This window comes from Oncorhynchus nerka, linkage group LG7 (assembly GCF_034236695.1).
Source record: "Oncorhynchus nerka isolate Pitt River linkage group LG7, Oner_Uvic_2.0, whole genome shotgun sequence".
In the NCBI taxonomy this organism is placed as follows: Eukaryota; Metazoa; Chordata; class Actinopteri; order Salmoniformes; family Salmonidae; genus Oncorhynchus; species Oncorhynchus nerka.
Window position 1 is genome coordinate 74360826 of NC_088402.1, and position 23384 is coordinate 74384209.

The 23384-nt window shown below is 42.4% G+C and overlaps 2 protein-coding genes across 3 annotated transcripts in view; both read right to left on the bottom strand.

Moving 5' to 3' along the window:
* LOC115132392 (diacylglycerol kinase alpha-like) overlaps positions 1 to 9972 on the bottom strand; it is a 49572-nt gene extending 39600 nt beyond the window's left edge. The window contains exons 1-3 of the mRNA XM_029664996.2: positions 9730 to 9972; positions 4535 to 4621; positions 4130 to 4206 (exon numbers count right to left, since the gene is read on the bottom strand). Of these exons, the coding sequence (XP_029520856.1) occupies positions 4130 to 4206; positions 4535 to 4610 (153 nt within the window). The 5' untranslated portion in view covers positions 4611 to 4621; positions 9730 to 9972. The remainder of the gene's footprint in view (positions 1 to 4129; positions 4207 to 4534; positions 4622 to 9729) is intronic.
* A 1883-nt stretch (positions 9973 to 11855) lies between these two features.
* On the bottom strand, positions 11856 to 22531 carry LOC115132393 (E3 ubiquitin-protein ligase NRDP1-like). Of its 2 annotated transcripts, none has more exons than XM_065020814.1 (7): positions 22390 to 22531; positions 16783 to 16849; positions 16385 to 16500; positions 15927 to 16198; positions 15588 to 15723; positions 13636 to 13739; positions 11856 to 13402 (listed from the first exon to the last, which is right to left on the bottom strand). In XM_065020814.1, exons 3-7 carry the CDS (start codon positions 16472 to 16474, stop codon positions 13048 to 13050), a joined length of 957 nt encoding a protein of 318 aa, XP_064876886.1. In that variant the 5' UTR covers positions 16475 to 16500; positions 16783 to 16849; positions 22390 to 22531; the 3' UTR covers positions 11856 to 13047. The 2 variants fall into 2 exon arrangements, with proteins under 2 accessions (XP_064876886.1, XP_029520859.1); XM_029664999.2 differs by having other exon boundaries at positions 16774 to 16849; positions 22390 to 22529.
* Between the last annotated feature and the right edge of the window lie 853 nt (positions 22532 to 23384).

Sequence of the window (23384 nt, forward strand, 5' to 3'; positions counted from 1 at the left end):
TTGTAGCGTCATACTCAAGAAGAGTCAAGGCTGTAATCGCTGCCAAAGCTGCTTCAAAGTACTGAGTAAAGGGTCTGAATAAGCATGTAAAAGTTTAAAAAAATTTTTTTAATACATTTGCAAAAATGTCTACAAACCTGTTTTTGCTTTGTCATTATGAGGTATTGTGTGTAGATTAATGAGAATACATGTTTAAAAAAAACTATTTTAGAAAAAGGCTGTAAGGTAACAAAATTAGGAAAAAGTCTAGTGGTCTGAATAGTTTCCAAAAGGCACTGTAATTTGTAGACTGCTAATGAACCACAAGATGCCCAAACAGATATAACATTTGACAAAAACAATAATTGAATTGCTTAAATTTGTACTCGATCATATATATAGAGTGCCTTCAAAAAGTATTCACACCCCTGTGACTCTGTGTGCAATAATAGTGTTTAACATGATTTTTTAATTACTACCTCCTCTCTTTACCAACACATACAATTTTCTGTAAGGTCCCTCAGTCAAGCAGTGCATTTCAAGCACAGATTCAACCACAAAGACCAGAGAGAAGAATGGCACTTATTGGTAGATGGGTAAAAATACAAATCACATTACTGAGTAGAGCCAAGCAGACACAATCCTAGAGGAAAACCTGGTTCAGTCTGCTTTCCAAAATACACTGGGAAATTCTCCTTTCAGCAGGACAATAACCTAAAAGGTCAAATATACTGTACACTGGAGTTGCTTACCAAGACGACATTGAATGTTCCTAAGCGGCCTAGTTACAGTTTTTACTGTATGGCAGTAAAATATATGGCAGAATCTATGGCAAGACTTGAAAATGGATGTCTAGCAATGATCAACAACCAACTTAACAGAGCTTGAAGAATTTAAAAAAGAATCATGTGCAAATATTGTACAATCCAGGTGTGCAAAGCTCTTAGACTTCCCCAGAAAGACTAACAGCTGTAATCGCTGCCAAAGGTGATTCTAAAATGTATTGACTCAGGGGTGTGAATACTTATGTAAATAAGATATTTCTATATTCCATTTTCAATAAATTTGCAAAAAATATATGTTTTTACTTTTTCATTATGGGGTATGGTGTGTAGATGGGTAAGAACAAAATCAATTTAATCAATTTGAATTCAGGCCATAAAAACAAAATGTGGACTAAGTGAAGTGGTATGAATACTTTCTGAAGACACTGTATCTCTATTATATGTGGGAATACTTTGGAACAGATTTCCAAAATTAAAATCACCTGGAGTTAATTTGCTGGCGGTTTTACAGTCTTTCATATCCAACCATAAGAAATATATAGAGTGCCTTCAGAAAGTATTCATACCCCTTGACTTATTCCACATTTTTGTTGTGTTACAACCTGAATTATTAATTGATTAAATGAATTGTTCCCCCTGACCCATTTACACACAATACCTCATAATGACAAAGTGAAAACATGTATTGAACATTTTTGGAAAAGTATCCACACCCCTGAGTCAATACATGTTGTTACAGGTTTTGGTTTTTCCATTTATGTTTTGAGATTGGACTTTTAGCACGTATAGCATTATAGCGCAAAAGACAAAGGGCGCACAGATTGGTGTCACCTCGTCAGCCGTTATGTGTTACACCTGTGCTGGTTTCCATCTCGTTAGTGGGAAGGTGTTTCACCTGTGCTGGCCCAGGTGCTATTTTAGGAGTAGCTGGCCCAGTGCTCTAGTTGAGCTTGAGAGATGTTGGGAGAGCTAAACTTTATGACAGCTGATGTGTGAGCCAAGCTCAACCTATACAAGTTTGAAATAAGCTTATTTTTGGTTTCCCTTGTTTGTTTGCTCCATATTCTTTTTACTTGCCATCCTACATTTTTGTGGGGTTTTCTTTGTCTTTTTGGAGGCAAACCTAGTGGGAATCCATGGTGGGTGTCTTTCAGAACCCCTTCTGAGTGGCTTTGGCAACTTTCAGTGGGAACCCATGTGTGTTTCAGAACCCCTTTTTTGTTTGGTTGTCAGTGATTTTCTTTGTTCCCTTAGTGACATTTTGAGTTTCATGTTCCCACAAGACAGTGTTAGAATCCCCTTTGGCAGTGACTACAGCTGAGGCTTTCTGGGTAAGTTTGAGTTTTGCACACCTGGATTGTACAACATTTGTCAATTTTCAAAATTCTTCAAGCTCTGTCAAATTGATGATCATAGCTTGACAATCAGAACGAACACTGCCACTGAGGAACATTCACTATCTTCTTGATATGCAACTTGTGTAGATGTAGCCATGTTTTAGGCTATTGTCCTGCTGAAAGGTTAATTAATCTCCCAGTGTCTGGTGGAAAGCTGACTGAACCAGGTTTTCCTCTAGGATTTTGCCTGTGTTTAACAAAAAATGTATCCAGGAAAAACTCCCCAGTCCTTGATTATAAGCATACCCAGAACATGATGCAGCCACCACTATGCTTGAAAAAATTGAGGTACACTAATGTTATGTTTGAGGCAAATCGATACTTTGTATTCAGGACAAAGTTAATTGCTTTGCCCCTTTTTTTGCTATATTACTTTAGTGCGGTTGCAAACAGGATGCATGTTTTGGAATATTTTTATTCTATAGCCTTGTTCTCACTGTCAATAGTTTAGTATTGTGGAGTAACTATAATGTTGATCCATCTTCAGTTTTCTATCACAGCCATTAAACTAAAGTCCCCATTGGCCTCATGCTGAAATCCCCTCCTTTCTCTCCAGTATTGACTCAGGAAGGATGCCTGTATCTTTGTTGCTACTGGGTGTATTGATGCACCATCCAAAGTGTAAATAGTGTTCTATTTGTTTTTTTTACCCATCTACCAATAGGTGCCCTTTGCGAGGCATTGGAAAACCTTCCTGGTCTTTGTTGTTCAGGGACCTTACAGATAATGTGAGGAGTACAGATAAGGTAGTCATTGTAAAATCATGTTGAACACTTGTTGCACACTGAGTCCCGTCTGACTTGTTAAGCTACATTTTACTCCTGAACTTATTCAGGTTTGCCATGGAAGGGGGTGAATAGTTATTGATTCAAGACATTTCAGATTTTCAGTTTTCACCACTTTGACCTTATGGGGTATTGTGTGTAGGCCGGGGACAAAAACTTGGATCCATTTTTAAATTAAGGCTGTAACAATGTGGAAAATTCAAGGGGTGTGAATCCTTTCTGAAGGCAGCAGGGACTGAGAGACTGTATTTATAATGTGGGGACAAATCAAATATAGCCAAAGCCTGCCAGTTGGCAAACCCTGTTCTAGATTGTACAATAAGGGGTTTGGTGCATAACTTCCTGAAGTTGTCAGATACCCAATAAAGACCCCATTTCAATCAATTGTGCCAGCTGACTTTTTTTTCTGGAAATATATAGGGGGACTAATTTGCTTAAGGGCTTCAAATCAGAATTCCCTCTGGAATACTGAACCACAAACCCATTTCTGGTTGCGGTTGCTTTTCCCTGGGTGATACACTACATAACTGCCACAGTAATAAAGTATGACACCACTATTCAGCCCAACCTCAATGTTAAGGAGACTGGTGTAGAGGAGAGAAGGGGATTAGATAACCACGCCAAAAATGTTCTGTGCCGTTTGTCAGATTTTCCACTTCCTTGATAATTACAGTACTTTGAGAGGGTGTGGCTTTGTCATTATCCTTGTTGGGAAATGTATTTTTCTGTAACCCATGGTTGCCCTTAAATTACTGCTAGTCTACCACTTTTATTCCTCTTAGAAGACAGCAATTACCCTAATCCAACTGCCGATATCGGCAATTTTGGTAACTGTCCAGTTAAAATCCCCTTATGGCTTACTCTGCATGAGGCCAACACATCACACAGACCTTATAGAATTGGCACAACTGAAGAGGTCATTTCTTTTAGCAACTTCAGCTGCTTGTAAATTAATCGATCCCTGAAGCCATGTCTCTTAGAATTGATTGGCTTTATATAGAAGTCAGATCTATAAACACGATAAATGTTTTAGTTAGTGGATTTACTATTAGGAAACCAATGATTTGTTTGCGGGGGTATCACATGAGCACAAACTATAATATGTACCCCGAACATTTAAGAGACTGAAGCAGACATGAGTTGTGGTGGGGTCAGTATCAACCTGGCCATTGTTTCCTCTCACCTCTCCATGTCTGTGCTGGGCCAGCCTGCCATCTGCATCAAATTCCCTCAGCACATCTTTAACCCTCAGCCTGCAGTCTAGGAGGAGAAGAAACGCACTAAACATCTGTCGAAGTAATGATTCTAACAGAGAATGCGTAATCACAAATGATCAAACTATAGACGGAAAACTGCATATATTCTACATGGCAACATTCATACATGGCCGGTGTACTACGGCATTGAAATTCCGTTAAAATGTTCCTTAACATTGATGTTCACAAAATGTCCAAATCCAGAGATCTACCAAGAAAGATAATGTGGGCGCAATGGTGCAACATTTTGCAGATACTTAGAAATATACAGATATGACAGCGTGTGGGTGTAAATGGAAAGGGGTGCAAGGAAACTGCCAGCCTGTACTCACAGTCAATGTACTGCTGTAGCTGGATGAAGTCAACTGGGTTCAGCTCTTTCAAATCTGTGACAGTGGGGGTGGACATGCTGCCTGCGTCTGCACAAACCACCAGAGGGCGAGAGGAGGAGGAACAAGTCATCAGTCTACTGTGTGAATGTGAAATGGAGGCGGCTCAGACATCAAACCAGAATTGTAAGCTGAACAGTCCTAGGTAGTAACTCGAGGCTTTGTTTAGAAATAATGTCACAAGACGCTTCAGATCATAACCCCATGCAAACCAGTTAGAAACGGCCTGTTTATACCCACAAGATTTACATCTGCAAATTGGCAAGAACCACAGTTCAACGCCAGATCTGGCTTGCAAATACCCCTCAATGCCCTTTAGTCATCTCTAGTCATGATGTTAAGGGTTGTGAGAAAATGTTTGTCAGAATCCCCTCTTCCCACTCCAAAATAACAATGAGCAAAACGATGTAGCATAACTTCTAAGCATAAACGGTTTCAAGCAACACTTCACACCTCTGACCACTGTACTTCAAAGTAAGCTCTAAATAAGCAGTATCAGGCCACAGACACAATAGAGACATTATACGTCTCAAGAGTATGTCTCCCCAAAGCCTTGTTCTTTGTTCTTTAAATGTCTGACCCAGTTTTCCAAATTATACAATTATTTTATTACCATAATCTCCATTTAAAAATTGTTCCAGTCCCTAATAATACCGCAGGAGTATAGGTCGACCAGTCAGTATATATCTACAGCAGTCAGAAGTCAACAGTCAGTCATGGAGTAGTACTGAAACCTAATTAAACTCCTAAACGCCCACTCCTTTACATGTGACGCGGAACCACTGTCTCTCTCTGTGCCAACAAAAGGGTCACGCTGTCCCAACTCAATTCTCCTCAAAAGGTTAACCGCGTTGCCTAGCAATTTTGTTCAGGCAGCCAATCAGCTGAGGGAGTAGAGACTTGACAGGAAAGTGCCACTTGTTGAGCAGGTTATTGTTTTTTGTCATGAATCTGGGAGGCAGCTCTGCAGAGGTCACTAGCTAGCACAGCCACAAAGTCATAAAATCAGATTTTAAACCTAACCCTAAACACACTGCTAACCCTAATTGTAAATTAAGACCAAAAGCATGTGTTTTCATTACATTTTTACAATTTATTTTACCTTTATTTAACTAGGCAAGTCAGTTAAGAACACATTCTTATTTTCAATGATGGCCTAGGAACAGTGGGTTAACTGCCTGTTCAGGGGCAGAATGACAGATTTATACCTTGTCAGCTCGGGGATTTGAACTTGCAACCTTTCGGTAACTAGTCCAACTCTCTAACCACTAGGCTACCCTGCCTAATAGACCATTTTGACTTTGCAGCTGGTCTATCTAAGGGGGAAATCACTCAGTTCTGTCTCTAGGACAAAACTCATGACAAATGTCAACCTGCACTTGTTGATGGAAAAAGTGGAATATGGCAGGCAAGTACCTTTAAATAAGAATCTTGATAACTACCAACTTCAATGACTAGTTTTATACTGCACATAATGCAACATTTTGGGATTCCTGTTAGGGCCTTAACCATACAGTTCAAATAATTAATCAAATCAGAACTGCTCATTTCTGCTAACGTGAACATAAAAAATACATTTCTAAGAGCATAATAAAGATGTGCTTCTAAACAAGATGTAAAATCTAGTTTTAGGTTACTTCTAGATGTGTACCCTTGCCTGTGGCAATATGGCAGATGGCCATTCTTCATGCCCTTCAAAGAAACACGCTGACATATGCATGTTTCATTCCCTCATGTCGGACAGACGGTATACCATCCTTCTCTGCCATGATTTAAGACCGAGCAACCTGGGTAAAATCTGATTCTCGACTTCCTGATCAGATATGACATTTGCATGCAGGTTTTTACATGCAGACTGGAAATTACTACCAGACAGAACAATGTGTACTATATATAAAAAGGCACGTGAAGTCAAAAAAGGGCACCAAACTGGCCCCCCTCATGAACTCCCCCCATATCCCAACCTCACTCACACACACACACACACACACACACACACACACACACACACACACACACACACACACACACGTCAGGATTATGCCGATTGTGATAACCGGTGAGTAGATTGGTATAGCTGAAAGGGGGAGATCCAGGCAACCATTCATCCAGACACATCAGAAACCTCAGCAGGTTCTTATCTGCCTGTGGAATGCCTCTGTGTTCTGAATACTCCCTTGTATACTGGGTGGCAGGTAGCCTAGCGGTTAGACCATTGGGCCAGAAACTGAAAGGAAGCTAGTTTGAATCCCAGAGCTGAGGTGGTGAAAAAAATCTGCCGATGTGCCCTTGATCAAGACACTTAACACTAATTGCTCCAGCGTCGCCGTTGATATTGGCAGACCCTGGCCGTGACCCCACTCTGAGGGTGTCTCAGGGGGAGTTGGGATATGCAAAAAAAACATTTCCAATTCACACATGGTTATAATACACTTGTGCATGTGTTTAAATAGGACAAATATAAGCACCCAGCTAAATGACATCAGGTAGGTTAGCAGACAGAAGGAAGGACATGCTTGGTTGCTATGGAAAGTGTTTCCCTACATCAGCTATGCTCCATCAGAGCATTGCCACGAGTGACTAACGGGAGGGAGGGCAGGGGGAGCCCTCAGCCAAGCCAGCTGCCAGCAGCTATGAGTGTTCCCCGGCGCTACCACCGTCTCTCCTCCCACGCCACTGTGACTCATCCTGTGAATGGGGGAATACTCCCTCTCTCTAAATCAGGGGTGTTAAACATACGGGGTCTAATCCGGCCCACAGGTGGTTTGAGAAGAAAAAAAAAAGACTAAAGGGACAAATGACTAAAACCAAATAAACTGTAGAAATGATAATGGACCTACAAACATACTGTGTCCAGCTGGGTAATAATCACTCAAATGAAAGCTAGACAGGGAGCATTGAACATTCCAAAATCTATGGTTAGAGGACTATTTTTTGCACAGGAAATATAACCAATTTTCAGTGCGGCCCTCCAGACCTCATTGAAGACTGAATGCGCCCCCTGGGGCTAAATGAGTTTGATATCCTTGCTCTAAAATGGACCCTTTGCTCAAAACGTCACTTCTCAAGGTTCATCCAAAATAAAACAAAGCCTATGACATGAGTTTTGCTACATCTTTTTTAAACTTTTTTTTATTGAGTGTTGACCGCAGTTGACCACAGAGCTGGAGTGCAACTCCTTGATAACACAGTTTGGATCACTGGAAGTTCACCCATTACTTGGTTAATGACATTTGAGACGTAAACAACAAATGCCAGATGTTAGGCAGGGTTTGTCTGAGCGGAGAGACTTTGGCTCCTATGCATGAATCACACATTTCTGGCAAATGTGGGCGAGGCACAGCTTGTTGCCTTTTTTACTAACCAAACAATGTGTATGACGTTAAAAAAAATACTATTCAGCAGGCTGTGTTGAGTTAGTCCCGAGGAACACTGGTGCGTACAATACAGAAAAAACCACAAACCCGCCTGGACTTGTGAGGGTGCACCCTTCCCTCCAGTAACCACGCCACTTTCACGCTGAGCGTTGGCACATGTTTGGAGGAACTGTTTACTCTTACTGTACTGCCATTGTAAAACCATTGAAATGTACAATCTGTGTATAGGGCAAAGGGAGTAAATGATCAAATGTTTAGATTGTGTGATTGCATGATCGTAAACACACACACAATCCCTCTAGAAGCTCTATAGATCCCTATTAGATTAATTTCATTAATTACATTTAATTTCTCTGCAGCAATAGTGTGACCTGCTTCCTGATCCGTCTGTAGAGATAGTCTGTTTCCTTACCGACAGGTTGACCTGACCAGGAATGCCTCTCTCTGTGTTTCCCTGTGATTACTTAGCTGTGCAGGTTAAGTATGACTTTTTCATTAAGAGACGGTCTTTCCCAGAACGAGGATATAATTTCTGTTTTTTGGCAACCAATTTTCCAGTGGGGAGGGAAACCAGGAAATGGTATAGATTTAAAAAGGAACTGATGACCTCACTTGACTTGATTGGAAATGCAAAAACTACACTAGCAATGAAAAATGACCATGTCGTTTCAAATCCCTAAAATGTTCTGGGTAATCTGTTGTTCAAATAATGGAATAGTTATTTGCAGGGTTATCAAGGCACCCTTTAGGCCACATCATGCTGGCAATATGTCCAGCCAGAAATACACTCAAAAGACAAAATTAAAAGTTTCAGAACCATCCCTGTGACTTTGTGGTTGCATGACCCAGAAAAATGTAAAATGTTAAAGGAAACCTGATGAAAGCACAAAATGTAGTTCAACTCTGATTGCTACTTGCCAACATGTTCTAAATGCATGGCCAGAAGACCTAGTTTACCCATAGGTAACTTAATTAAGGAGACACATACCAAGGGAAATAAGCACACAGTGAAGTAAATATATCAGAAGGGACAAACATCATGTCTTAAATGGTGCAACTATGGTTGTGTGTTGAGCAATGTGTTGCTTTGTCAGTTGTTTTAATCAGTTAGATGGCAAGTAACTGTATTATTCAAAGTCAAAAGTTATTTGCAAGGATGTCACATTGCTAATGAAAATCATATAAACCAAAATGGCATTTTCCATCCAGACAGAGCTCCTTGTATCAAGGACCATAGGTCCAACATTGTCTGCAGGCAGTTGTAAAACTTCTCCAACCTGTCTGGTCTACAATATTGAGTCATAAGGGTGACAGTTTAACACTATGTAAAACCTTAAACAGTATATTCAACTTATATTCTTAGTAGCTGATCTCTCCTTCTAGGCTATAAAACACGCCCTGTTAACTATAGTCTAAAGAGGAGCATGTCTAAAGGTTAGGCTATAGGTTTCAAAGGGGAGAAACATGGGAACAGAAGCTGCAGATGTAGCCAATGTATATAGAAACCCATCATTGGATGTATCAGTAGGATCCCACTCAAAAGTAGCCTGTTTTGCCCAACCAGGGAACCAACTGAGATCAGTTGGGCGAGGCGAGGGATACCGTCTCTCCCATGAAATATGGATCTTACCCAAACTTGGCAGCGGCGCAACGAAATTCACAGGCAATATCTGTATGCAAAGTTGTGAACAAGCATACACGATTCGTTGAACTTCATCCAGTAGTACTAAATGAGGCTGTTTTGAGCATCAATTAGCCTACCTATATTTCGCGATGATGAGCGTTGTCTGTCTGTCGTCCTTAAACGGAGTGTCGTGCCGTTCGTCCGGTAAGATATTTCCTCAGCGAGGATCGAGGCGCAATTCAACGTTTTTACACCCAGCAAATCGACGGAAATTGTCTGTGGACGCTGCAAGAAAGGTAGTCTAGCTGTCAGCTTTCATTTACCCAGAGATAACAAGAAAGGTTGGCTGACTGCCACGCCCGACTCAGCGATTTCCCCCTCCCTAGCTATTAAAAAAAGAAGCAAAGCACCGCCTCGAACTGTCATCTGCGGGCACTTTGACTAACGCGGGGATGTAGTCTACATTGGGTTTGCCCCATTTATCCCAGTCTACTCTAGTATATGGATGTGCGTTCTTCTCTTATCATGTATGTGCCCTAGGCTATAATAGAGCAGCGATGGACAAATTCAGTTGCAATCGATAGGACATTTTTCCTACATTTGATTTTCAATGCACTGTGAGCCTATAGCGAACTACAGTACATCTTCCGCAAAGAAGTCTGGACCAGTTTCGCCTCGTTCACACGGATAGGGTTATTGATTTTTGGTACACCAGAGGTACATTCATTTTCAATGGAACGCTGCGGTTGCCTTACAGCATTGAGTTGCAGAGGCAGTTGCAGTGCGCTCTATGTAGTGCAAACTTTGGATTTATCTCACTGTATGCGCAGACGGCTTGACAGAACTGGTAGCAGAAGGTGACTGAACTTTTGTTATACACATATCTAGATGATGCTGCGTGCCATTTTGCGCAATAACACTGTCGGTGTGATCAAGGCGTTTGGCACAGGTGGGTGTGCTATGTAAAATAAATAGCAAGCCTCGATCACACCTACAGTGTAATGCGCAAAATGGAACGCAGCATCATCTGGATAGTGTGCAACAAAAGTTCAACATTCACCTTCTGCTACCATTTCTGTCAAGCCATCTACACATACAGTGTAACGAATAACGCCTCGATCACAGACAGCTTTTTGCATTTTGGTGCACCAAAAGTACATTACATTTACATTTACATTTAAGTCATTTAGCAGACGCTCTTATCCAGAGCGACTTACAAATTGGTGCATTCACCTTATGACATCCAGTGGAACAGTAGTGCATCTAAATCTTTTAAGGGGGGGGGAGGGATTACTTTATCCTATCCTAGGTATTCCTTAAAGAGGTGGGGTTTCAGGTGTCTCATTTCTAATTGAACACTGCACGCGTTCTAAATTAACCCAGTTGCAGTGCGTTCTCTGTGGTGCTTACATTGGATTTATCGAAAGTATGCGTCAAACTGTAGACCGCTTGACAGAAATGGTAGTAGAAGGAGAATGTTGAACTTTTATTGCACACTTATCCAGGTGCTGCTGCTCACCATTTTGCGCAATAACACCGTCGGTGTGATCAAGGCCGTAGGTTCGAGAAATCCAATGTATGGACCACACAGAACGCACTATAAAAGCCGCTGCAGTCAACCGTAGCTGGTTTAACAAAATGCAATGACACTGTCAGTGTGCTCGAGACATTAGGCCTATGAGCTCCCAACTGCTTTATTACATTAGTAGCCTATATTATGGAACATCTATAGATAATCGAATGTGACAGCAGTCCCATAAGTGTGTTGAGGCAATGATGGACTGACAGTAGCCTAATTATTGATTCTGACCCTTTGATGGTGTGAATTTGAGGTTGAATCACTGAACAAACAGTTGTGCATTGTAAAATCCAGTCCAACAGTACAATTATTGGCATACAAGTAAAAAGGTGTCTCAACCCATTAGATCATTTAATACCAGATGATGAACCAGAGGATGTTCAGGCACAATAACGAAAGCATGCCCTTTGGCAAATCGCATGATATTCCAACCATTCACAAAGGGAAATATTTAAAAGGAAAGGCCTCAATAGAGTATGGGCTGCTGGCAAGAGCTCACTAGACACTGCTGCTGTAGACATGCACAATGTCTGACCATGTGGGTGTTTGTGTGGGTGGGCAGAGAGCATTGCCAGATAGGCTGCTGCTTAGAGTGCTAATCATCAGAAATCATGATGTATAGAGGCCCTGCATGTAGGAATGACTCAATGGCATAAGAAAAAGCCATGCAGTACTGTACCATGATGACAATCAAGATCACAATTTTATTTTTTCCTTCATCTTTACCCCACAGCACAAAAGATAAAAGGACACAAAATGACAAAACTCAATCCAAATGTATCTCATTATGGTGACACTAACGAAGTAGCATTGAAGTTAGATTTCCACATGGTTGTTTTCGACTGCATGTCTTTAGATCAAGTCCCTTGTCACTATCATTCAGTAATTCAAAGCTTTTAGATAAAATATTTTGGTAAAAATAAGAAATTGTCAATTAATATCAACACAAACAAGCATCAACCATTTATAAAATAAAACAGGTAAAACTACACAATGTTACATTCCAATGGTTTAACGTCAATTGGCCCAAATTCATGTTCACTAAGTACAACGGAAGCAATGAACAATGAGCTTCAATTTTCTAAAATGACAAATGTATTTACATAACACAAAAAACATCTTCAAGCATACTGCTTCTGGTATGGAGATCCCGCCCCAGCAGGTCTTCAAAATCTATAAATAAAATGCATGGCACAATAAAAATGTAATAAACGAGAAGCAAAACATCATGGCATACAACTGTCATGACATGATTAGCAAAAAACAATGCTGAAGTGAGCAAAATGTCCAGAGCAGCATCCTTAAACACATGGATGCCAACTGACAAAATCCACAGTCTAATTACTGTATAACAAGAATAGCTTGAGAATGTGTATATTTTTTTTCAATATAATATTTGTATTTACATGATTTTTTGATATGAATTCATTTACATAGTACAAGGTGTAGGATGGGGGGAACCAGAGAAGCCTAGGAGATTAGGCATAGCTTTTTATTATGCAACTCTCAAACATTCCATCTTAGAATATCCTGGGTATTATCAGTTAAGTTCTCTTTTTCCAGGTGTATTTGAAATGTCCTTTTAAGGCAAAGATATTAAATAAGCTCATATGTAAGTAATACTCTTCTGTTCATTTTAGGAGCCATTGAGATCTTTTCATTTCCCCTACAACCGCTTATCTTTAGAGACAAAAACTGACATATCAACTGTCATTAAGAAATAGACCCATAATTACCATTCAATTGAGAAGGAGTATTTTTTAAATTATATTTTTTAGAGATGAGTAATAACTCAAGAATCAAAATGTCCGGTTTGCACTCCGCTCTGCCATGCTAGACCCCCCTGCTCCTAGTGTTGGGTTATTATAAGATCTACTTATAAGATCTCCTCCACTCCATGGGCAAAGATCATGACCAGGCCAGGCTCTAGGATCATGTCCTCTCCCATGTGTTGGTTCTCACAGGCCATCACCACCACCGCCTGTTTCCCAGGGATCCGCTTGGCCACGTAGTTTTCATAGTAGCGCCGGTTCATCTGCCGCGTCTCCAGCGTGGCCAGGCCCTGCGGCCAGTTCCTTTCGTGGGCATTCTCAATCAGCTCGTTAATGATGGACAGAGGACAGCCGCTGTCGATGAGCGAACGCTTGATGACCGCCTGGAGAACTGCATCTGGCGTGGAGATCATCCCGCCCCAGCGCGTCACCCGCACAGGTTGGAGGGAGTTGACCCATCTGTTGGGCAGGTCAGGAACAGGTGAGATGTGGAATAGGATCTTTAGCTCTAAAGCACTGTGACAACAGGTTAATGTAAAAAGGGCTTATTAAATTTGATTTTTAAAGTGAGTTTGAATGATTGTAGCAGTCAAACAATATCCAACATAATAGACTTGAGGCTGAAATCAAGTGCTATAACTCCTGAAAATATTCTAGAGGAGAGGGCCAAAGGGACAGGAGAGTAAACTCACTCCAGGATCTCGTTGTACTCAATGCTCTCCTCCAGGTTCTGCATGTTGGGGTTTGCACTGCGTATTGCTCTCATGTTTGCTTTTAGCAGCTGGATGTCCCGTTTCTGACAATGGAAGAAACACACACACACAAGATCCCTGAACATTGAGGAACAGAGCACTAATGGATTTGCATACAGGTATATCACAGGAGGTTGGTGGAGCCTTAATTGGGGAGGACGGGCTCATGATAATGGTTGGAGCAGAATGCTATCAAATACACTGCTCAAAAAAATAAAGGTAACACTAAAATAACACATCCTAGATCTGAATGAATGAAATATTCTTATTAAATACTTTTTCTTTACATAGTTGAATGTGCTGACAACGATCACACAAAAATGATAAATGGAAATCAAATCTATCAACCCATGGAGGTCTGGATTTGGAGTCACACTCAAAATTTAAGTGGAAAACCACATTACAGGCTGATCCAACTTTGATGTAATGTCCTTAAAACAAGTCAAAATGAGGCTCAGTAGTGTGTGTGGCCTCCACGTGCCTGTATGACCTCCCTACAACACCTGGGCATGCTCCTGATGAGGTGGCGGATGGTCTCCTGAGGGATCTCCTCCCAGACCTGGACTAAAGCATCCGCCAACTCCTGGACAGTCTGTGGTGCAACGTGGCATTGGTGGATGGAGCGAGACATGATGTCCCAGATGTGCTCAATTGGATTCAGGTCTGGGGAACGGGCGGGCCAGTCCATAGCATCAATGCCTTCCTCTTGCAGGAACTGCTGACACACTCCAGCCACATGAGGTCTAGCATTGTCTTGCATTAGGAGGAACCCAGGGCCAACCGCACCAGCATTTGGTCTCACAAGGGGTCTGAGGATCTCATCAGGTACCGAATGGCAGTCCGGCTACCTCTGGCAAGCACATGGAGGGCTGTGCGGCCCCCCAAAGAAATGCCACCCCACACCATGACTGACCCATCGCCAAACCGGTCATGCTGGAGGATGTTGCAGGCAGCAGAACGTTCTCCAAGGCGTCTCCAGACTCTGTCATGTCTGTCACATGTGCTCAGTGTGAACCTGCTTTCATCTGTGAAGAGCACAGGGCGCCAGTGGCGAATTTGCCAATCTTTGTGTTCTCTGGCAAATGCCAAACGTCCTGCACTCTGTTGGGCTGTAAGCACAACCCCCACCTGTGGACGTCGGGCCTTCATACCAGACTCATGGAGTCTGTTTCTGATCGTTTGAGCAGACGCATGCACATTTGTGGCCTGCTGGAGGTCATTTTGCAGGGCTCTGGCAGTGCTCCTCCTGCTCCTCCTTGCACAAAGGCGGAGGTAGCGGTCCTGCTGCTGGGTTGTTGCCCTCCTACGGCCTTCTCCACGTCTCCTGATGTACTGGCCTGTCTCCTGGTAGCCCCTCTATGCTCTGGACACTACACTGACAGACACAGCAAACCTTCTTGCCACAGCTCGCATTGATGTGCCATCCTGGATGAGCTGCACTACCTGAGCCCCTTGTGTGGGTTGTAGACTCCGTCTCATGCTACCACTAGAGTGAAAGCACCGCCGGCATTCAAAAGTGACCAAAACATCAGCCAGGAAGCATAGGAACTGAGAAGTGGTCTGTGGTCACCACCTGCAGAACCACTTCTTTATTGGGGGTGTCTTGCTAATTGCCTATAATTTCCACCTGATGTCTATTCCATTTGCACAACAGCATGTGAAATGTATTGTCAATCAGTGTTGCTTCCTAAGTGCACAGTTTGATTACACAGAAGTTGAATTGACTTGGAGTTACATTGTTGTTTAAGTGTTCCCTTTATTTTTTGGAGCAGTGTACATCAAACACATGGTTTCCATACCATTCCATTCATGCCGTTCCAGCCATTTATGAGCCGTTCTCCCCTCAGCAGCCTCTACTGGGGTATATGTAACGTGAGAGTGTGTGTACTTACTTGTTCCCCCAACTGGTGTTTGTGCTCTGCAGCATTTTTCTCTAGTTCAGAGATCTTGGTCTGCTGCTGCTGTACCACGCCACGTAAGTGCTTGATGCAGTTGTGGTTGCACATCTCATCTTTCGGCATCTCCAGCCTGCGGCGAAATTGTGACATTATGAAATTAAAGCCACTCTGTCACTCTAGAGACCACTACAATACTAAATAATAAATACAAGACTAGGTAATGTCACATTCTGCAGTGGTGGTGTGGCATGCCCAGCAACTCAAAAGTCACAGCCATGTTTTCCCATTCTGTCTGGTCTACTCTGCTGTGTAATGTGCTCTAATATCACCTACCCACAGCCCTCCTCACAGTTGACAGGTCTTTTGGGGTTGTGCTCGCAGTCCTTCAGGTGAGACTGCAGTTGATCTAGCCGCAGTGTGGCTGGGCAGCCGAAGCCAGCGTTGTCACAAGCGATTTGGAGTTTGGAGAGCATGTTGCGCATGATGCGGGGCACAGGCCGGAGGTGAGCCAGTGTCACCACGCTGCGGTCCACAGGACAGATCTGCTGCTGGTTGAACCACTGGGTGATGCAGGCGTTGCAGAAGGCATGCTCACAGTGTGGAGCCTAGACATAGGAGAAAAAGGAGCGGAGATGGGAAAAGGGAAGATGGGAAAATAAGTATATTGTTTGAAATCGGTGAAAGGTCTATATTAAGAACTCAGTGACAACCTGTCTAAATAAAGGATAAATAAAATAAGTCCTTGTAATAGATCTGGTCCAGAGGTATAGGAGGTATAGTAGGCCATTAACCTGCACTGGCTCCTCCAGTACCATGCTGCAGATGGGACACAGCAGGTCTTCATCCACCTCCCCTTGGAACCTGGTGACGTCGTACCCCATGGCACATCACTGATACACACCAATTTCTGCAGAATACAAGGCTAGGTGAGTCAATGCCTGGAGAAAATCCATCTCACCAATGCAAACCTGTCCAGGAGTGTTTATGGAATATCTGCAGAAGAAATGCAGCAAAATGAACATACCCACTTTATCCTGTGCAATTAACATAACTTCAAGGTCAAGCCTTGTTACCATATTAAACAACTTCAGCTATATCGTCATCCTAAACCATTTGGAGTGGCTCAAGCCAGTAGCTTGAGAGAATTAGTGAGTGAACAAAAGAAAAGCAGTAGTGGTACCTCACTCACAAATGGTCCTCATTTCTCCTATTCAGCAGGACTGTTAAAGGTCACATGGAGTGGTTTGGATGGCACACTGTATGGAGAGACAGACTCAAATCAGACACATAGCTAAGTCTAACTGGGAAGCACATTTCCAGGCATTTACTACATTTACTGGACCTTACTTACTGACTTTATTGTCCCCATGGGGAAATTTTGTTGCAGTGTTTAAATACAAAAAAAATTGGCAATACAACTTTCATAAGTTACATACCAATAAAACTTTTTTTTTAAAATAATTTAAAAAAAGACTAGCCTGCGGGCCTTACTGAGTCGATAGGTATATTAGCCCGAGCTATTTAGGAGGGATATCACACCTGGCACAAATTATTGTCTAGTTCTGTTTTTCCTGCTGAGGGGTGCCCTATACCTGCGCCGAGGGGAGTAGTTCAAAGTCTGGGTACAGGGGGTGGCTTGGGTCTTATGACAATTACACAGTAATTAGGCCTACACAATATCCTTGGGATTAATCATGACATGCATCTTCATCTTCGCAACAAAGCCTCCTTCACTCACGCCACCAAACTTACCCTAGTAAAACTGACTATCCTACCGATCCTAGACGATGTCCTCTACAAAATAGCTTCCAATACTCTACTCAGCAAACTGGATGCAGTCTAACAGTGCCATCCGTTTTGTTACCAAAGCCCCTTATACCACCCACCACTGCGAACTGTATGCTCTAGTCGGCTGGCCCTCGCTACATATTCGTCGCCAGACCCACTTGCTCCAGGTCATCTATAAGTCTATGCTAGGTAAAGCTCCGCCTTATCTCAGCTCACTGGTAACGATAACAACACCCACCCGTAGCACGTGCTCCAGCAGGTACAGTGGGGCAAAAAAAGTATTTAGTCAGCCACCAATTGTGCATTTTCTCCCACTTAAAAAGATGAGAGAGGCCTGTAATTTATCATAGGTACACTTCAACTATGACAGACAAAATTAGAAGAAAAAAAATCCAGAAAATCACATTGTAGGATTTTTATTGAATTTATCTGCAAATTATGGTGGAAAATAGGTATTTGGTCAATAACAAAAGTTTCTCAATACTTTGTTATATACCCTTTGTTGGCAATGACAGAGGTTGAACGTTTTGTGTAAGTCTTCACAAGATTTTCACACACTGTTGCTGGTATTTTGGCCCATTCCTCCATGCAGATCTCCTCTAGAGCAGTGATGTTTTGGGGCTGTTGCTGGGCAACACAGACTTTCAACTCCCTCCAAAGATTTTCTATGGGGTTGAGATCTGGAGACTGGCTAGGCCACTCCAGGACCTTGAAATGCTTCTTACGAAGCCACTCCTTCGTTGCCCGGGCGGTGTGTTTGGGATCATTGTCATGCTGAAAGACCCAGCCACATTTCATCTTCAATGCCCTTGCTGATGGAAGGAGGTTTTCACTCAAAATCTCACGATACATGGCCCCATTCATTCTTTCCTTTACACGGATCAGTCGTCCTGGTCCCTTTGCAGAAAAACAGCCCCAAAGCATGATGTTTCCACCCCCATGCTTCACAGTGGGTATGGTGTTCTTTGGATGCAACTCAGTATTCTTTGTCCTCCAAACACGACGAGTTGAGTTTTTACCAAAAAGTTATATTTTGGTTTCATCTGACCATATTACATTCTCCCAATCTTCTTCTGGATCATCCAAATGCTCTCGCAAACTTCAGACGGGCCTGGACATGTACTGGCTTAAGCAGGGGGATACCTCTGGCACTGCAGGAGTGGAGTCCCTGGCGGCGTAGTGTGTTACTGATGGTAGGCTTTGTTACTTCGGTCCCAGCTCTCTGCAGGTCATTCACTAGGTCCCCCCGTGTGGTTCTGGAATTTTTGCTCACCGTTCTTGTGATCATTTTGACCCCACGGGGTGAGATCTTGCGTGGAGCCCCAGATTGAGGGAGATTATCAGTGGTCTTGTATGTCTTCCATTTCCTAATAATTGCTCCCACAGTTGATTTCTTCAAACCAAGCTGCTTACCTATTGCAGATTCAGTCTTCCCAGCCTGGTGCAGGTCTACAATTTTGTTTCTGGTGTCCTTTGACAACTCTTTGGTCTTGGCCATAGTGGAGTTTGGAGTGTGACTGTTTGAGGTTGTGGACAGATGTCTTTTGTACTGATAACAAGTTCAAACAGGTGCCATTAATACAGGTAACGAGTGGAGGACAGAGGAGCCTCTTAAAGAAGAAGTTACAGGTCTGTGAGAGCCAGAAATCTTGCTTGTTTGTAGGTGACCAAATAATTATTTTCCACCATAATTTGCAAATAAATTAATTAAAAACCTACAATGTGATTTTCTGGATTTTTTCCCCCCTAATTTTGTCTGTCATAGTTGAAGTGTACCTATGATTAACATTACAGGCCTCATCTTTTTAAGTGGGAAAACTTGCACAATTGGTGGCTGACTAAATACTTTTTTGCCCCACTGAATATCTCACTGGTCATCCCCAAAGCCAACACCTCCTTTGACTGCCTTTCCTTCCAGTTCTCTGCTGCCAGTGACTGGAACGAATTGCAAAAAAAAAAAAATCGCTGAAGCTGGAGACTTATATTTCCCTCACTAACTTTAAACCTCAGCTATCTGAGCAGCTAACCGATCGCTGCAGCTGTACATAGTCCATCTGTAAATAGCCCACCCAATCTACCTACCTCATCCCCATATTGTTTTTATTTACTTTTCTGCTCTTTTGCATACCAGTATCTCTACTTGCACATCATCATCTGCTCATTTATCACTCCAGTGTTAATCTGCAAATTGTAATTATTTTGCTACTATGGCCTATTTATTGCCTACCTCCCCACGCCATTTGCACACACTGCATATAGACTTTCTTTTTTTCTATTGTGTTATTGACTGTACACTTGTTTATTGCATGTGTAACTCTGTGTTGTTGTTTGTGTCGCACTGCTTTGCTTTATCTTGGCCAGGTCGCAGTTGTAAATAAGAACTTGTTCAACTAGCTTACCTGGTTAAATAAAGGTAAAATTACAAAATTATTATGCTTCTCAGCCCAGGCACAGTGCAGGTACACACATCTGTAATAATGTCACCTGAAGTGCATGACAATGAAATCAATGATTGGTAGATCAGCTGTAAAATAAGTGGGGCACCACGATAACATCTAGCAAGTATCTAAATATATATGGTCTTTCTGGCATACTGAAGATGATGAAACAGTGCATCAGCGTAGTTCGATCTGACTATGGTTTATCTTCTCAAGTGGTGGTTGAGAGTTGAAAGTATGTGGACACCCCTTCAAATTACTGGATTTGGCTATTTTGGGGCGGCAGGGTAGCCTAGTGGTTAGAGCGTTGGACCGAAAGGTTGCAAGTTCAAATCCCCGAGCTGACAAGGTACAAATCTGTCGTTCTGCCCCTGAACAGGCAGTTAACCCACTGTTCCTAGGCAGTCATTGAAAATAAGAATTTGTTCTTAACTGACTTGCCTAGTTAAATAAAGGTAAAATACATTTACATTTTTTTGCCACCTGTTACTGACAGGTGTATAAAATCGAGCACACAGCCATGCAATCTCAATAGACAAACATTGGCAGTAGAATGGCATTACTGAAGAGCTCAGTGACTTTCAACGTGGCACTGTTATAGGATGCCACCTTTCCAACAAGTCAGTTGGTCAAATTTCTGCCCTGCTAGAGCTGCCCCGGTCAACTGTAAGTGCTGTTATTGTGAAGTGGAAACGTCTAGGAGCAACAACGGCTCAGCCGTGAAGTGGTAGGCCACACAAGCTCACAGAACGGGACAGAGTGCTGAAGTGCGTAAAAATGGTCTGTCCTCAGTTGCAACACTCATTACTGAGTTCCAAACTGCCTCTGGAAGTAACATCAGCACAATAACTGTTCGTCGGGAGCTTCATGAAATGGGTTTCTATGGCCACACAGAAGCCACAAGCCTAAGATCACCATACCAAGCATCGCAATGCCAAGCATCAGCTGGAGTGGTGTAAAGCTCACCGCCAATGGATTTTAGAGCAGTGGAAACCTGTTCTCTGGAGTGATGAATCATGCTTCACCATCTGGTAGTCTGACAGACAAATCTGGGTTTGGCGGATGCATAGTGCCAAATGCATAGTGCCAACTGTAAAGTTCTGTGGAGGAGGAATAATGGTCTGGGGCTGTTTTATGGTTTGGGCTAGGCCCCTTAGTTCCAGTGAGGGGAAATCTTAACGCTACTGCGTTATTTTCAGTAATGTTATGTACAATGACATCCTAGACAATTCTTTGCTTCCAACTTTGTGGCAACAGTTTAGGGAAGGCTCTTTCCTGTTTCAGCATGACAATGCCCCCATGTACAAAGCAAGGTCCATACAGAAATAGTTTGTCGAGATCTGTGTGGAAGAACTTGACTGGCCTGCACAGAGCCCTGACCTTAACCCCAATGAACACTTTTGTGATTAATTGGTACGCCGACTGCGAGCCAGGCCTAATCGCCCAACCTCACTAATGCTCTTGTGGCTGAATGGAAGCAAGTCCCCACAGCAATGTTCTAACATCTAGTTGACATCCTTCCCAGAAGAGTGGAGGCTGTTACAGCAGCAAAGGGGGGGGACCAACTCTATATTAATGACCATGATTTTGGAATGAGATGTTCAATGAACAGGTGTCCACATACTTTTGGTAATGTAGTGTAGCTACCGGGGCGGCAGGGTAGCCTAGTGGTTAGAGCGTTGGACTAGTAACCGAAAGGTTGCAAGTTCGAATCCCCGAGCTGACAAGGTACAAATCTGTCGTTCTGCCCCTGAACAGGCAGTTAACCCACTGTTCCTAGGCCGTCATTGAAAATAAGAATTTGTTCTTAACTGACTTGCCTAGTAAAATAAAAATAAATAAAATAGATGATAGACTGTAGTTTAAATCCAATTAGGCTGTTCATTAGGCTATTATGTTTTCCTAGATACAGGTGAAGACTGATCAAGGCATGTGGGGAAAGCTAGAACGACAGAACTATAATATTAGATTGAAAAACTATTTCCTAATGGTAGATTAAAATGACAATATTTCTGAAATTGAGAATCTGTTTTACACCCTTGCTGTCTAATCTTTATGCCAACTGTGTAGCCTCCCATTATATGAGTGGAAGCTCGTGTTGTTCAAGCTGACCAGTGACCTATTTTCAGTAACGTTATGGCAGGGGGGTGGGTTTGAGGAGTGGTTAAAAAGAGATCCTTTTCGCATATCTAGCTATCTGATATTACAGACTGTGATAGCCAGCTCAATCTAGCTAGCTAATGTTAGTTGGTTAGCAATCTAACGTCAGCCACTACTAGATATACGAATGCACTGCAGCTTAAATATATTTTTGTTTTACTAGCTAGCTGTTAGTTAGTTAGCAAGTTGCCACCAAGGAGTCAACATTCGTTTTTTTGTTTAGAAAATAGCTAACGTTAAACCCAACTAGCTAGTTAATGCTGGCTACCTAGCTAGCACTGCAGCTGACTAGCTAACATTAGCTAGCCAACTGTTGTTGACTTGCTAGCTATATCAGACTGTAACCATTTAAAATATATATATATATATATATATATATATAATAATCCGTGATCGGAATGAAAACTTACGTGTTTGAGGCACAAGCAAAATTGCTGCGACAATTTCACACCTCTGCTAACTAGGTATAGTAGCTGGTTTAGCAAGCAAGCCACTCCTACATCTCCTCGCGGTGCTATGCAACCAGAGCTTGGGGGTGTCCGAAATTATTTAGATCAAATGATATTAAAACATTTAGGATAAAAAGATTTTCTTTCGTTTTTCTGTTGACATACTTGGGGGGGGGGGGGGGGATCACAAAATCTTCTTTGTAATTCAGCTTTGGATACGGTCTCTCAAGTTTGGGGCCATTCGGGGGGGCTCCATTTTACTGTGCAAGTGGCAGACTCCTAGAGTCCTCTGGGAGATTACACACAGGGGGACCACTCACTGTCCTCTTTTTTTTCAGGGAGTCACTGCCTCTTTGTTGGGTCAAGACAACAATCATCTTTTGGCTCCCAAAGGCCATCGATGAACCAGCCAGGAGAGGGTGTCTTCTTCTCGAATGAGGTTTTAACGTAGGTTGGCATCCAATAAATGCTGCATTACCGCCACCTACTAGACTGGAGTAAAACTCAATTATACTTTGCTTGAAAAAAAAAACGAAAAAAAAAAAACTACCATCGAAAAGAAATACACGTAAAAAAAAAAATGTATGCCATGCCCAACAACCTGAAAGGATGGGATACCACCACTTAACACACCCTGTAACTCTTCTGACATCAAATCTCGCACACCCCAATACCTCTCTGCAGCTGCCACCAAAACCTCTATTTTCTGCGACTTACGTTCCATCCCTGCAGTACAGTTGATAACCATTGCTGTAAATGCCAAAAATCCAATCTTACTGAAACATATATTACTTGTTTTATCCCTCTGTACTGGTTCATATATACTACTCACACCACTCCTCTCAGGATCCACCCCCCTTGACCCATCTTCCTCTACTTTCTTCACTGCCTCAGCATGTGACAACTTCTACTCTAACCCTGGAAACATCAACCTACCTCTCTCGCACAGGACATTT